Source organism: Halictus rubicundus, chromosome 5, assembly GCF_050948215.1.
Source record: "Halictus rubicundus isolate RS-2024b chromosome 5, iyHalRubi1_principal, whole genome shotgun sequence".
In the NCBI taxonomy this organism is placed as follows: domain Eukaryota; kingdom Metazoa; phylum Arthropoda; class Insecta; order Hymenoptera; family Halictidae; genus Halictus; species Halictus rubicundus.
The window spans coordinates 14,933,686-14,950,768 of record NC_135153.1 but is presented as its reverse complement, the minus strand read 5'-3'; the positions used below and the strand labels follow the sequence as shown (position 1 = coordinate 14,950,768).

Sequence of the window (17,083 nt, the reverse complement as noted above, 5' to 3'; positions counted from 1 at the left end):
TGGAAATGTTTTCTTGTGTTTCTTTCTTATTTTTATGTGTCAAAACGTAGACTATTGATCTTTTGAGGAATGATGTCGGGTCAAACGCAGGGTTATAAACGCACAAATTGTTTTTCTTTCAAAAGTGTATAAATTGATCGATTTAAAGCTGTTTTTGAATTTTTGGGTCAAACTGGACCCGGGTGCCTTGAACCCAGGGAGGCAGCTCCAAGATTTGACCCTCGGAAGAAGGATATTGGGTCTATTTTGACCCGAAGTTCCAAATATCCCCTTCAAATTCTAACTATTCGCCGTTTTCAATTATTAGCAATGTATATTGAATATTTCTATCTAATTGCAAAATTAACATTAATGGAAAATCGAGTTCAAAAGTATGTAAAAGGAAGTGTATATGTAAATGTCTGAATTTATTTAGCCTATGGGCTGTTCTGAGACGATCAAAAACGACTAAACGACCTGCTGCTCTGAATAATCGAAATTTGGAAAACTGCAAGCAACAGCATTCGCACGATATTCTGCCAAAATTGATTAAAAGATATGGTGAACATTCCCGCGGCTTCCGCCACCTAAAAGCTCGACGCAATTTTGCGCATACATTTTGAACTTTGTGTCTGGCGCTTAAAAAATTTAATATAGCCAAAAGTTTTGATAAAACGCATATGCCCGGGATTCCCTTGGCCGCGCTAACCCGAGAGGAAAGTTCAAAGCTTTTTGGCGCTCCGGTCAAATGACACCGGAAGTCCACAATGTAAGCTCATATTTCGTAACCGGGGTGCGCAGCGCGCATAAATCAACCGGGGGTCCCTTAGATAAATTATAGTTTGGTGCATCGGAACGGTGGACGTCTTGGTTTGCAAAGTTCCGTTGGCCCCGGACCAAAACTGTCGTGCACTTTCGAGTGGCCGGCAAACAGCGTCTTGTAAACCCGAGACAGAATGTCGACAAATATTTCTCCGGCTCGCTCGCGGCCAATCGGATTGATTAATTGTGCACATTGTCGCCGGGACGACCGAACAAATCACCCGAAATTAAACAGAGTTTCCAATCATTTACTGTGACCTTCATGCAAAGAAAATCGTTTGCGAAAAATTAAATTAAAATTAAATTGAAAATATTAGGGAAACGTTCTTAATTCGCTTACCCATTTCTATTATAAATGCACAAAACTACTAATAAAAAATGAACACCTTTTGTATTGTTTTTTTTATTGATTTAGCATGCTTTACACATTTTATCATAGTACTTTATCTTTGAAGTACATATTTTATTAATTCTAGCGAGGAAACTGAATTACAGACTCCTTTCATACGTTTTATCATGTTTTACGTCATGATACTTCATAAATATTTTATCACATCGCAGTCAAACACACTTTGAAGAATATATTAATAATCCTTCTAAGAGGACGTAATTACATATCCTATAATTTATTTTAGCGAAATAATGTCCATTAGTCTCGATACACTGTTGTAAACGCTGAACGAACTGTGCTGAATTAATAACAAAGAAAGTGGAGCTTACGTGTGCTTGTTTGACGATGTAAAACATTGTAAAATAAACGTCACAAAATTTCCATCAATATACACGCTGTTTGAAACATTAAAACGCTTTGTACAGAAGATAAATATTCTCGGTATCCACCTTCGGGAATTCAGTCTATTACAGAATCGCGTTTTTTTTTCGCAATTATTCACAATTTAATAGGGAGGATCTCGCAGACTCTCAGATTCCATCAGTTTTAATAAGCTTTACTCCATCAGACTTTTTAATAAGCTCCCGTAGAATGGAAGGCCACAAAAAAATGTGAAATCAACAGAGAATACACTCGCCGTTTCCCAGTTTCGATGGAAATGTGTTCGCGTATTGATTGCCTTCGTGCGGACGATAGTATTATTAATTCTTCCTTTCCTTGCCATTCGCCTTATTTGTTGTCTCGTTAGATGCATGAATATGTATCGCCGTGACGTCCTCCAAATCAGAAGGAAGCGAAATAAATCCCCAGTAGGTGTCCAAACATCGGGGACAGCCAATTATTTATTCAAACGGGCCGAGTGCGCGCCGTCCACGACTTATTCGGCCAATCAACGTGAGGAATATTCAGCGTGCTGAATCGGTAAAGCGATGAACGAGCCCAGGAATCTCCTAATTGTTTCCTCAATGTCCGTCAGAAGACCTTATACTACTGGCGTGGGCGTGATTTCATTTCCTCGGGATCGTTTTCAAAGGAAGGTCTGAAATCAACTCGGAAAACTGATGGATTCTGCGAATTTATTATTAACAATTCCGTGAACCAATCTTACCGAAATTTTGGGGATGCTTTACCACACGATTGAAATATCTGCAACAATTTTTTTGGTTCGAAAGAACTATGAATAATGTTGCTGCAGTGGATTATGGTTAGGGGTCGGTGCACTTCTCAGAAGTTCAGAATCAACTCTTGCGAATTTATTTTAAACAATTCCGTGAACCAATTTTTTATAAACCTTAGGGATGTTTTACTACACTATTTAAGTATCTACAAGAATTTTTTTGGTTCAAGAGAACTATGAATAACGTTGTTGCAGTGCAAATTAATCAAATTACTTTTGTAACGCAAATATTACAATGAAGTTTTCTTCAGTATACATGTAATTACATCTTCAATCAGCAAAATTTTCAAGAGACACTTGGAGACGGTTAAGGTGCAATAGGACCTGTTTACCAAGAAAAATAGTAATTGGCCAGTTAATTAGACGCTTCCTCGGACCAGTTAACAGAGGGATAGATTGCGTAAACATTTCGCCGGTATCGATATTGACGGAGCAAACGGGCGTGGTGCAGTTATCTCCGGAAAATTCGAGGATGACAATTCTCTGGATCGGCGGGAGCCTGTTTACAGCGTTATTGTTTACGGCACGGACGGAGTATTTAACAACGTAATCCGCGGGAATTAATAACTTCGAGAATCCGAGGTAAATTGTTAATTCACGCTCGAATCCGATGGAAACACGATACACGCCTGAAACGCGTCGGAATAAAATCCGCTTCTCTCGTCGAAACGATAGCGCGCGCGCGCGCGTCCTTTCACGCCGATCGCAATTTTTTTCGCGTATTGTTGTCGCAGGTCCGGGACGATATTAAAACGGATGCAAGAACGTGTCTCTCTGCCTCGAGCAAAAATGGCCGACCCAGGAAGAGCTGTCACCCCCTGGGGGGAAACTGTTTTTACAGCGATCGAGGCGCGCGCGGCGAATTCTCGCGGACAAATAATGTTTGTCAACGCTCGCGAAGTATTATCGCGCGCTCTCGCTCGGTTGAACAAGCGCGAAACCATTTCCGACGCTTTGATGTGCCAGCAACGTCGACGATATATCGTCGGATGTACGAGGGATGTCCCTTTCAAAAAGCCGTCCCTCGACACCACTCGCCTTTTTGTCAAGAGAATCCAAAGCCTAATTTCGACCCCGACGAGGTGTCTCACGCGCGTGAAAAATCAACGCGGAAATTCATTATTTCGCCGAGTTTAACCTTGAAAACGCGCGCTCATCTCGAGTTTTCGCACCGATATTCTCTTCGAACCGCTATAGTCTGAGACTTGTTTCTTGTTGGAGATTGTAGAACAAATATGAACATTTCCATATATTCGGTACCAAAACGTTGTTTCACAAAACAAAATTTTTATCAAACAAAAACGAAACGCACTATGGCTGCCTTCATCGACAATGAAAACGCGCGCTCACCTCGAGCTTTCGCACCGATATTCTCTTCGAACCGCTATAGTCCCAGACTTGTTTCTTGCTGGAGATTGTAGAACAAATGTGAACATTTCCATATCTTCAGTACCAAAATCGTGCCTCACAAAACAAACTTTTTATCGTACAAAAACGAAACGCACTATGGCTACCTTCAACAACAATGAAAGCTACAATCACAATTCTTTTATGTCCTTCGCAACCACATTATTTTATATACAATGCATAAACAGTGCAAGAAAATTTTTTTTCAACGTACAGAGGAACAAATCATTCGAAGATACTATTCCTTATTTTGTTAATTATTAAAATCGATTTCTTTGGCAACAGAACGGCGTATTTAGAGGAATAGGTTTATTGTTGTTTATAGAGCGGGGCCGGCAAAGTTTTGGGGTTTGTGTAGAAGATTGCCAGCGTGAAAGTTTCCGGGCAAACAAAGATTATGGGGAATGGCGTCGAGATTTGAGCCTCGCCGAAGTCGCTGGAACAACCGGGAAGTCCGGCACCGAAAACAAAGAGGATACAAGCTATCCGGGAAATGGACTCGCCATCCGTTGATTGAAAATTTCCACCGGGTACTCTTTCGGTGGCCGTGGCTCGACCTCGCGGATATAAGCGGATTAAGCTCCATCAAAGCAAAATGCGTCGGAAAAACAGAGCAGAGTCGTTGAACCATGGACGTACGATCTGCCCCATGGATTCCAGCAACGGTGTGACCGATTCCCGACTACGACCAGCCTGGTCCGATCTTTCGATAGACGATGTCTACCAATATTTCTAGTGGAACCTTTTTTCCAGACGTTTTGCACTTTGTCATTCCATCTCTGGTTCTGTGCTTGCTTGATTTGATAACTAATGAATTTTCTCTGACAACGTATCGCTGGAAGCAGTTTTAATATGATCTCTTTAATTGGATACAAAAGATCGTACGAAACAATCTTTTGCATTTCTGTATTTGTAAAAATTTATAATTAGACTACGGATTATATAATTTTCATAACAATTTGAATAAAGGATTGAATTAGACTATGGTATATTATCATTAACTTATTAGAATCGTTAAAGGTGGAAACCAATTTTTACTCGCTTCCAGTGCCTTGTAAGTGACGTAGGCAATGTTTATTTTGCATAAAGATCTGCAGTCTATTAATAATATTTTTACTTCCTTGTGAAATAGAAGTCGTCTAGTCGAATTAAATTTTTACCATATTCTGTCTCGGCTACGTAGTTGCACGAAATAATGATCGTTTCCATAATTACTGTCAGCGTAATTACGTGCCATGTTCTCTTTAAATGACTCTATCAAATTGGCCGCGTAAAGCGTCGTACAATATCATGTTTGTAATTTGTTCTCGCTTGTCCATCGAGTTTTAATTTTAGTTGAGACAGGTTAACACACGCAGCGAGAAATTCATAGCTTCTCAATGTAAAAGTTAGCTTCTGTGTCCTTCGGCGCTATCAGATATCGGGTTGATTGAAACAAGCAGGTAGTTCGGCTAATTTTCGACACTCCCCGAGTTTCGATCGGGTCACGCCACACGAAGCAAATGTTGCCGAATCGAACTAACGAGGTTCGGCCGGATGGATCCTAAACTTCGTGTAGCATCCAAACTAGCGGCGAAAACCCCGTCAATTATGTACCATAATACGATAATAGAAAATGCCATTCTGTAAACCAATGCATCCGAGAATAAACTGGCCTTCCTGAACTCATCAATTCTCAACTAATTATTCGCCAGACTATACACTTTAATATGTCCATATTCAGAATCTGTGATCCAAGAATAGAAATTGATCCCACAACGTCCCTTGGGAGTCCTGGAGCCAAGATCTATAGAGAAGACAATCTCTTTCACATCTCCTGGCCAGAAATTTTAATCCCCAGGATCAGAAAAATAGAATAAGTGAAAAATTGATCTGTCTAAGCATGTAAAATGTGTCTCAGACGTTGCCAAATTTTTATCAGAACCGATTTTAGACCAGGGAAATAATTAATCTGTTCCAAAAAATCTAGGTTCAAGATTTCAGGTCCTTAGAAATCCATAAATAAGAAGAAATAGAGATTCATAAGTAATAAAGTCATAATAAAATAATTTAAGACTCCAAAGTCACACAATTGACGCAGAAAATTTTGATCGCCCTAGAAGATCCACGGTCCACTTACAAGTCGCCAGAGAATTTCTTCGAAGCAAGAAAACTCGAAATTTCTTCAAATCTCATTAAAAATTCTATTACAGAACTGACAGTAGCCTATTTGTAGGGGTTCGTAAAGTATCAAAAATGTACTCACCAGCAGAAGCAGACGATTTACAGAGAGCTGAGCACAGGAGGGTGCGCAGTGGCATCGCGGAGCACTTAATCCCACTTGGATCACACTGGCAAGTCACTAACACGCACGAGCACCGAGATCAATCGTCCTTGGAGGCATCGTTGTCTCCTCTAGCAACAATTCCCGGGCCTGATCCTCATGGCCGCGCGAATCCTATTGGTTGACTCAACGAGCACGCGTCGCGTCGATTTCGTCGGCTTCCGGATAAACGCTCGGTAAAATCGTCGAGCATCGTCTACATGGAGCCAGCTACGGGATGATTAAACGTTCCCGCGGCGTGCAGCTCGGTCCTCATCGCGCGCACAGGATCCAGACGATCCCTCGATCGCGACCGGCCAGGAAGCACAGATACCATCTACTATCCCCGACGCATCGATTGTTCTTCGTACCACACGGCTCCGACAACCCTCTTCGCCTCTTCACGCCTCTCGGAAGATTCGTCGAATTCCCCGGATGACTTCTCTCGCTCGGGTCCCCTTGTCTTCCGGATGCCCCTGCGCGACAAAGAATTCCTTGATATTGAAAGTGGAACGGACGCCCAGTATGCAAATCGGTGGAAACTAGCGCGACGATTAATCGGGACCGTTATGGCGCCGCGAGCCATTAAAGGTTTACGGTCTCGCCTCTAGCGGGGGTCGGAACTATAAATGTTTGCATACCGGGCTTAATATCGACTTTATTACTACGATTGAAGACATCGGTCTCAAGTTCGGGTGTGTACAGATCTTTAATCGTGAAACGGTACCTTGTTTCTTCAGACTGTCGCTCTAATTTTTTCCTTAAACTTTGTTGTATTTAATCGTATTTTAATAAACATTTTATCGTCATATTCGTGACATTCTTCCGAGTAAAATGACACCCAACATGATACAGTTCGGAGTATATTTGTTTGCGTAATCCACGCTATAGTGGGACCTCTATTATCCGAACCGGACTCTCCATTACCCAAACACGTGCTCCACATATGAACAGATCGGCAGGTACCATATACACCATGTACAACACGTCTACCGTCGTAGTTGTTATACTATCTAAACACTCGTGCCTCCACTTGACCAGTTCGGATAATCGAGGTTCCACCATATGGTGGATTGAACAATTAAGTACGATCCAAAGTGTATCGTGTTTGGTGTCATTTTAATCAGAAAAGTGTCACGAATATGTTGCTAAAAGTTTCAGAGACAAATCGACTAGTTCGGATAACCGAGGTTCCACTATATCGTGGATCAAACGAGTAAATACGATCCAAACTGTACCGTGTTTGGTCTCGTTTTAATCAGGAAACTGTCACGAATATGTTGCTAAAGGTTTCACAGACAAATCGTTATTCAATGATCGACGTGCGATCTGAAATCCTCAGTTTGCAGCCGTTTGAGCGTGTTCGACAAAACCTGGATTATTTCGGTGGCGGTAAAAATTCCGCAGAATAATCGTCGACGGTGGTAACAGCAAAGGGGCGGAAAAGCGTTCATTGAAACGAAGATTTCGCGCGATTCAGCGCAGCCAATGGATCGCGGGATCATTTGTCACGGGACTAATCGACGTCTCGATCTCACGCACTCGTCGGGCCCGATCAATCGTGGAACCGGATTTCGGCGAGCCGAGAACATCCGCCGGAAATTCTCGGCGGCGCGTAACGATCAGGTTTCGCGCCATTTTTCAGTGTTTTCGCCCGACGAAACCGCCGCCGCTCCGCGCCGCGCGAGACGAAAAAAGAAAAAAAAAAAGAGAAACACGAATAGCAGGAAGACAAATCGGGAGGAGTGGGAACAAGAAACGGGTCGGCACGGCTCCCGATCGGTTCGATCGTTGATTCGCCGCTTCTCCGAATTTTCGTCCCTCGCTCAACGAGTGCCGTGTACATTGTTAATTGCCAGCGACCGCTAATTGAAGTTTGCGTGCGCGCGAACACACCGAATCCCCGGGCAAAACTCGATCGAGACGCAATTCGTATTTTAATGATCGGTAAGACTTTCGAATCCCTCCTCCCGTCAAGCTTTTCGCTGCGGATGTTGCATTTAGGACAAAAATGGGTACGTGCAATTTAAAGCAGTGGGCATATTAACCCTTTGCACTCGGCGCTATTTTCATTTTAAAACTAAATTTTTCTTCCGTCTTAGAATATTTTCATTTTATTCATACGAAACTGATGCGATTTCCACATAAAATATCTCAATGTTTAGTAATCTATTAAATACAAATTTTGTAATGTAACAAATATTTTGTGATATTTTTTGTAATTTCTTTGAAATAATGCCACAACAGTTTCTAGTGGTGCTTCAGAGTCACCACTCGAGTGCAAAGCGTTAAATTGATTCGAGGAGTGTACTAGTTTCAGCATAACACTAGGTGTACGGGGCACTAAATATGTCCATTCTAGGTACATTATTTTATAAAAATAACAGAAATGTATCTATCCAAATTTTTGAGCCATTTCTTTCGCAATATTCACAATGGAATAAATTTGTTGAATAATTTCTCATTCGTGCATCTTTACAATCTTTTAATTGGCAATTAAGAACACTAGATTCCGTCATTTCGGCAGGTCCTGTAAACCTAGTGATACTCCAGATAATTAAAAGAAGAAATTTTTATTTCTTGTGGCTTGCATATATTATCTTGTATAAAGATCCGCAGTCTAGTGATTATATAAGCTCTCCCATGTCGAGGAGCCTTTCCCCCTAAATCCAGAAGACCCTAATCACTCCTCGACGATCGTTCGACGTGACTCTCCGCGATACATCCGCGAGAACCCATCAAAGTTGCCACGACGCCCTCGGACGTCTCATTTCCGCCGCGCTTGCCAGCCAACGTATTACAGCTAGATCAACTGCGATCGCTGTTATAAAACTGTGGCGCGAGGACTTCGACGAAAAGCGGTTGATACAGAGTGTTCGAAAGGGAAGGGCAGGGAAGGGAAGGGAAGGGGGATATTTGGTACCGTAGTATGCCAGGGTTTTATGACTTCATTAAGGCGCCGTTACGAGGTGGATACCGGACGCCGAACAAAGTGAGGGAACGGCGCTACGATAAACCGCGCCTATTTATGAATACCGTGAGAGCCTTAACGGCGGTTGCTAATCATTTCTGCGGACGGCCGCTCTCGGTGTCCGGGGTGCATCAGCCCCGATTAACGAGTGGCGAATTCGAAAAGCCGGGATAATGACGGGACTCCGCGGGACGCGGCTCTCTCGTTCGCGTCGACTCATTTGCAACGCGCGTCCGCAAACGGAAGAAACCGGGAAGGAACGAAAACGGTTTGCCAGTTTCGCGGCCCCGGAAAGCGCATTAGACCGCCTGGATTACGGTACGTGGGCTATCTTGCCCTCGGTCGGAATTATTTCCGTTGAATTTTCTCCTCTCGGATAATTGCGAGCCAGCCCGGATACGAAAATCTCCAATTTCGGATCCGTCCCGCCGGTCACCGCTAGATTTTACGATAACGGTCAGTAGATGGTGTAGATACACAAGATCGTGGAAATTTTAGAAGAATTTCGAACCTAGGATGTCCGGACCTGTCGCGGCAGCTCGCGATTGAAACCATTTTTATGCATTTTTAATCTCCATTATGTTTCTTTATCACTTTTAAACTCGAGGATCTCTGCAATTTTTACCCCCTGAGTGATCCGCGAGAAGCAAGAAAGTGGTCCAAAAACTCTATAATATTGCTAAATAATTTTTTATTTTAACACGTTGACTGCCATGTCTCCCATATGTGGGTAAGGGAATTGTTTGTCCAGGTTTTAAAATTAATTTTTACGTTAACATATTCATTGTACCAAATTCGATTAGGACCTGTAAAATGCAAGAAAGTTGGAGGACCACTCAATAACGTACGTTTAATTTTTTTTTTCAATTTTTATTTCATGAAATGACTTACTTTGATTTTATGGAATTTTTGAGGTTTCTAGTTTTGCAGTCGAACTGTTAAAAGAGTGAAAAACAAGTGAAAAATAGTAGAGTAATCACGGGCTACTCACTGAAGGTTTTACTCACTTAAGATGATTCATCTATATTACAAAAATATGAGTTAACTTCTAAATAACTTGTAAATACAATTTTTCTAAAAATTTCGTCCCATGAAAAATCGACCTCCCGTTTCATAAATCGCAAAACCCAGGCTGGAAGCGAGTGTTTCCACCAAGAAAAATTATGAGCGCACCAGGGTCAGTGTTTGATCACACGTGTACCCATCGATCGCCGATGCATCGAGCTCCCTGTGAGATTAAAAGAAAAAGTGTCGAACGCGAGAGAGAGAGAGAGAGAGAGAGAGAGAGAGAGAGAGAGAGAGAGAGAGACCCGTGATTTGAAGAAACGATGTCGATGTTCCCCGACGTGTGTCGACGGTGTCAAAGGAATATCGACAGAGAGAGGGCTCGGCCCTGGTCCCGCAGGAACGTAAATATTTATACGCATTATTTGCACTCCAAACGTGGAGGGGGGTATCGCAACAATCTCTATCCAATACGGTGTGCCGATCGGACCGGGAACACGGTTCGAAACTCGAACCGACGTCAGGATTTACCGGACGGGGAAACGGGGAAGCTGTATCAGACTATAGGTGTACCGGTGCACACAACGTTCCCGGGCGCGGACTGCATTTTGAGTGCATCCGCCCTTCGCGTTTTTTAATAATGTATGCGCCGGCATGCACCAGCGGACACGAGACGTGCACACGACGCTAATGCATTCCTCTGACAGGCCGACTCGACGCTCCTCGGTGGCCGCTCCTAAAAACTTCCACCGAAAACATGGGCTAATTATGGCCTCTTAACGATTCCGTCACGGTCCCGTCGACGGAATTCAACCGTGATTATTTATTCATAAGCGCATCGGTGCGCGTTCGCCAGCTAATAATGGTTCCGCAATGCCTAAGAAATTTGCGGAAAGTTGCAACCAATGATCACAAGCACACTGCAGATTTTTATGCATTTACGACGGAAATGAGTAGATGAAATTTGAAACAGGAAAAGAATTTAAGAAATAAATATTATTTTTGTGATGTCGAAATTATTCAAAAATTAAAATTGTTATTTTTGGTCCTGTCCCTTACAATTGACGCAGGCAATTTTTATTTTGCCTGAAAACCCTCTAATCATAAAAATTAGAATTGTTTAACCCTTTCCAGAGTAGGATTTTCCCAGAAAAGGGAAGTTACATCTCTTGGAAGATTAGGATATGGTTACTAGATGTACGAGCCTAATGCCAATACTATGATGACTAGTATCAAGTAAACGTTAGCGCAATTACACCTCCAAATTATTTTATTAAGACAATTGTTAGGGAAATCGTTTGGTGTAGGTTTCAATGACGATTCGTTTTAACAATTCTAAAATTGAGAAACAATAAAACAACCTGATCGAAGCAATTGGAAAAATTGCACACCGTTTCCCTTAAAGAGACTGTCTCCCGATCGTTCTGCAGCATTCGTGTTCGAAATTTTCGTAGAAATTCACAAGAAACCATTTTTTGGAAAAATCCATTTTTGGAAAATCGCAGGGGTGGTCAGGGGTGGAAGTTCGGCGGTCCATTTGTCGTGTGCAGTCGCTTCCGCGCGAGGAAACGCACTTTAACGACCGAGCTCTGCCATTTGAACCGAATGAACCTTTCGATTCAACGGGGGACGGGTTGCGTCGGACGTGTATATTTTTTTTCCCTGCTCGCCCAATGGCTTCTTTCACGAATTTCTGTTTGCCGAATGCTCGGATACTCTTACCTTTATCAAACGGCGCGGCACACCGGCCGCGAACCACTTACTTTGAAGCAGAAACTTGAAAAACCTCCTTCTCTTCGCCCTTCAGTCACTTCACTCTTCGAACGTACTCTCCTCTTTCTCTCTCCACTCGACGAGAGAGAGAGAGAGAGAGAGAGCCACGCGAATATCTCGCGGATTTCACCGCCGGTAAATCCGATAACACCGTGTTTTCAGTTACCCTCTTGTGATACATGTTCACCGTGTACTCCGCGAACCCTTTGCCGAGGCCTCGAACAGCGAGAAATTTTTGGCCGGAAGGAAACACCGACGACGACCCTCTCCGTGACAGTAGACGAGAGTTTCCGTCGTTAATCGAGTTTCGACGCGACGAAAGCCGAATGAAATTTACGCCGCGAGTCGAAACGCGGCGGACGCAAAGCGTAGGGAAACTTCTTTCGGGGTTATTTGTGCGTGCAACTGTGAAAAGAAATCGTTAAGGATCTCTCTCTCTCTCTCTCTCTCTGTAGCCGAGGATTGAAAAGGAAGCCTGCTTTCGCGAATAGGATGCTCGGTATTGTAGGCGGAGATTAACGTCAAATAATCTCTTTATGGCGACAAGCACCGCTTTCTCGGGGCTGTTGGCCTTTTGGCGAGTCTTTTGGGAGTAACTAGCATTTTGAGAATTTTTTATTCGGACTCCTTTTGATGGATTTGGCGAGGATTGTCTGGATTTTAGATATAGGGGTGAGAAAGTAAAGAGACCATAGAGATTAAAATTTTAAGGGATTGAAGTCCCATGCGAGTGCTTCTTGTATATACTGAACTTAGATCGTCAGTATTTTGGTGTGTAAAACGAAATCAAGTTGAAATAGCTTGTTCAGGTTCCTAAGAAACGTGTTCTTGAAGTTATTATACTTTGGTAGGCGCGTGAAGCTGAAGAGACAGCGTTAATTAATATTTCTGGAGTTGAGCGTCATATTCTTAATGGAGTGGACTTAACGTACGCTGTTATTGTTTCGAGTTTTAAAACAGGACTAACTTTGTACAGTTTCTTTATGGTGACAAGGTACGCGTTTCTTGGAATTATCGTTTTGTAATGATACGTGGCAGAAGGGAGAGCACTAGTAAACATTTTGTTACTTTAGAGCGGTATTCCTATTCTTTGTAACAAAGCTTGGTGAATTTGTTTGACCAAACTTAGCAAATTCATGAAACAGAAAAATAATCCTTAAGTAATGTGTAAAAATAGTGGACAATATTAACGTTGAATGACTGTTTCATGGGAACACATTTTTGAGGTTGCAACCATTTTACAAGGGTACAAATGAAAAGAGACAATATTGATAAACCTCAAAGTCAATAGTGTCTGAAGAACAACACTTCGAGCGAACAGATCTACTCCAGTCTGAACCCAGACAGTCAATACATTACAACCCGATAAAACACTAGCATCCCCTAAATTGTCTACAATAACACGTAACTATGATAGAAATGAGTACTTGCAACGGTGAGGAAGTGCTAAGAATTTTAAACCGCGTCGGTAGACTACTTTCGCCTTATTAAAATCATAAAAAAAAAAATAAATAAATTTTGATTTGCTTCTTGTTGCTCGCAATTGAGGTAGAAAATATTTGTTTTGCGTAATAATCCGCAGTCTACACATAACGTATTTTCAAAACAACCCCTCTGCCGAGGTGTACACAGAAAAACAAACATCGTTAACCAACACTCCACAAGGTTCCACCTGACCTCGACCTAACCACCGAAAGTGCAGAAACACAGACCAAGATTAACATGAAACGATTCCCCAGCAACAACCCCTAACACATCCTCAAGATAATCACTTGCTCCGCGAGGACAAACGAACCAGGCTCAGCCAACATTCCACGAGGCGAGACAACCCTTGCGAAAGCCTAACATCCGATTAACATCCCACGGTTTCTTCGCGATATCATCCGGGACAATCTCAAAACTAGCAAGCTCGTCACGAAGGGGGCGAGAGAGGGAGAGAGAGAGAGTAGCCATGCACTAATCAACGTTTCGAGGGATTAAAGTCTTCTGCGTCTTTGCCGCGTGGCGTGCTCCAGAGGGGCGGGGGGTGGTGCAGACGTCTGCGATAAAAGCTGGGTGGAAATGATTTAATTAGGCGAGCGTACTGCGCCCTTAGCGGGCAAAGGCACGTCTGGAGTCTCACCCCGACGTGCACACGGTACGCGAGGGTTGCGCGAAAACACGCGATACACGCGTATACATATATATCTACATGTATCCCCATGCTCGAGACTGATACGGGCCGACGGATCACGAGATTAAAAGTCTCCCGGAAGTTAGATTCCTCGCGAACTACTCGGCACTGGTTCTCCCAACCCCCTGTTCGCAGACCCCTTTATTAAACCAGCTCGCCGCGGCTTGCTCTCGCAGCTAGGTAAACGAGGTTCAAACGGTTTTTGAAACGCGACTCTGGCGCACTTTAAATTTAGATTCAACTACCGTGGCCTTCGCCGTCCCCCCTACTTTTACCCCACCCCCGCCGGTGTCTCTGTCGAGAAATATTTCAGAGGTCTCCGATCCCACCCCCGTCAGCCATCCCCCTCGTGCCAGACCGCACAGGAATGTTTTACGGCGCCTCGGGCGAGAATGTCCCACGAGTCGATGCCGGGGAGAGGCTTTTATTAATTCCTTTCGCGCGAATGTCAACGGGAAATGCGGAGCCCGGTGGCCTCCGGGTCGCTAACGACCCCCGGGCACCTAAATCTTGATTAGACACTGCGAGACACCCCGGAACTTTCCTCGGTTGATTACCGGCGCACTAATTCCCACTAATATAGTTCACAGAACTATCGTAGGCGAAGCCGTTGCTGATCAATCCTGCCCCCCCCCCCCAAATATCCCGGACCGATCGGTCTCGAATACATCAAACCGTGCCGTGTGTTCCAGTGAGTAGGCAGCGGTTATCTGTCCGCTCTCGGTTCACCTCCGGTTCAGGCTTGATTCTAATTCCCACCGACAATATCAAATCGTACCGTGTGTTCCAGTGGCACCGGTTCTCTGACCGCTCTTGGTCCACCTTTGGTTTTCCGGTTTGACTTTAATTCCCACTAAGAGAACATGGTTCATATCCAGAACTATCATGGGCGAGTCCGTCGCTGATCAATTCTGCACCCCCCAAATATCCTCGACTGATCAGTCTCGACTACTCGGACATCGAAGCGTGCCGGATGTTCCTGTGGCACCAATTATCTGACCACACTTGGTCCACCATCGGTTCAGGTTTGATTTTAATTACCACCAACAGAACAAAGTTCACATCCAGATCAATCCTGCCCCCCCCCCCGCCCCCAAATATCCTTGATCGACTTGAAATTGTCATCAAACGTGGCGTACCGAGTGGTCCTGTAGGGGATAGGCAACGGATATCTGTCCACTCCTGGTCCTGTCCCCACCTTCGGCTCAGCCGCGATTCAGCCTTGATCCCTGATTCCTCAGGGGGTCCTCGAGATCCAGAAGGGGTTGTTGAAGTTCGAAGACGACGTCGCGGAGATCCGAAAAGGGATAGGATAAGATTCACTCCCGAACGAAGGGTCCACGGTCTACGGAGGGACGGAGAAGGGCAAGGGGTTCGACGTGCACGCACTCGCTCGCATTTATTTCCGTCGACGGAAACGTGACACCCGTGCGAAAACGCCGCGGCAGCCACGCAGCCGTCGTTCTCATTGAAGAGTCGCCGGCGGACTGCGAGAGCCTCCGACGAGATGGGAGCGGTGGAGCCGGGATGCCGCGAGAGGCGCGGGGGCGGTATCACGGTGGGAGAGAGGGAGGAGAGAACTCCGAGAGCGAGAGAAAGACTGGAACGGACTGAGACCTGGGCGAACGGGATAGGGGAAAGGGGGACGCGCTCAACGAACGGGATCCTCTACTACGACGGTCCAACGGACTGGACAGAGAGGCACGACCGGGGTGAGTAGTGATGGGCATTCGATTCCACGTCTCGCGAGTTTTCGAGCCGATTTCACACCGAGGGAGATCCGCGATCCCCTATCCAGAAGACGTTTTGGGGTAATTTTGGATTGTCTTCGAAGCTTTTTTGACAATGTTTGTGGGATGGTACGTGTGACTGCCTTTGGTGGAGGGCTGATTCCTTCATTACGTTTGATTCGATTTTGTGTGGTCGTTTGAGCTGGTACAAAATTTCTGGAGTAGGGCTGTTTCACTTTAATCAGCCTTCATACGTTCCTAAAAATCGTAGCATACCAGATCAGGATTTGGGATTGTTGAGCTTAGTTTGTACTGTTTTTGATGAAGTATTTGCATGTACATTATGCTCGATTCAATTGGGTGTGGTTATTTGAGAAAGAAAAAAATTTCTGGAGTAAGGTTGTTTGACTTTAAACAGCCCTCATACGTTCCTAAAAATCCCAGCATACCAGATCAGGATTTGGGATTGTTGAGCTTAGTTTGTACTGTTTTTGATGAAGTATTGGCATATACATTATGCTCGATTCAATTGGGTGTGGTCATTTGAGAAAGAAAAAAATTTCTGGAGTAGGGTTGTTTCACTTGAATCCACCCTCATACGCTCCTAAGAAAGCCTACCATACTAGATCAGGATTTCGGATTGTTGAGTTTGGTTTGTACTGTCTTTGATGAAGTATTGGTATGTACATTATGTTCGATTCAATTGGGTGTGGTCGTTTGAGCAAGAAAAAAATATCCGGAGTAGGGTTGATTCACTATAACCAACCCCCATACGTTTCTCAGCAATAGTTGCGTGAAGATCATACTTTGGGGGTGTGGTGGCTAATATTGACTTCGATTAAGTACTGATTTCTTTACAATGTTTGATCGTTTGAGTCAGAGAGAAACACTGAATTGATTCAAGTTTAATTAACCCTTATACCCTCAGCAATAATTGCATAGAAAATCAAGGTTTTGGGTAAGCATCATTCTAAAATTTCTAAAATGGGAAAAGATTAAAGAGAATTTTCATTAAATTGAACCGATCGTCGAGAAAGATTGTATGTAATTCTTTTAAATTTGCCTGACCGTCGAAAAAAATTGTATCAAGCTGAGATGACTATGCGATTAAGAAGGAAATGAATTAGTTGACTCGCTACCCTGCGTTCTATGAAAGCCCTCTTCTGCCGACGTCCAACCGAAGTCAATTGGTTCATTTGAGTCTGTGCGTAACCAGCTGAGCACGTCACCCAAAGAAACGTTAATTAAATGTAGAGAAACAGAAGACAGAGTGGCAAATGAAAGACACTGCTTCGTCTCTCTACGTCTCTCCTTTCTCTCTCTCTCTCTCTCTCTCTCTCTCTCTCTCTCTCT

General features: G+C 43.8%; 1 protein-coding gene across 1 annotated transcript in view; it reads right to left on the bottom strand.

Moving 5' to 3' along the window:
* Nucleotides 1–15,473, bottom strand: part of LOC143354441 (uncharacterized) — a 139,694-nt gene extending 124,221 nt beyond the window's left edge. Inside the window, exons 1-2 of the mRNA XM_076788523.1 lie at nucleotides 15,140–15,473; nucleotides 6,022–6,554 (exon numbers count right to left, since the gene is read on the bottom strand). Of these exons, the coding sequence (XP_076644638.1) occupies nucleotides 6,022–6,076 (55 nt within the window). The 5' untranslated portion in view covers nucleotides 6,077–6,554; nucleotides 15,140–15,473. The remainder of the gene's footprint in view (nucleotides 1–6,021; nucleotides 6,555–15,139) is intronic.
* Between the last annotated feature and the right edge of the window lie 1,610 nt (nucleotides 15,474–17,083).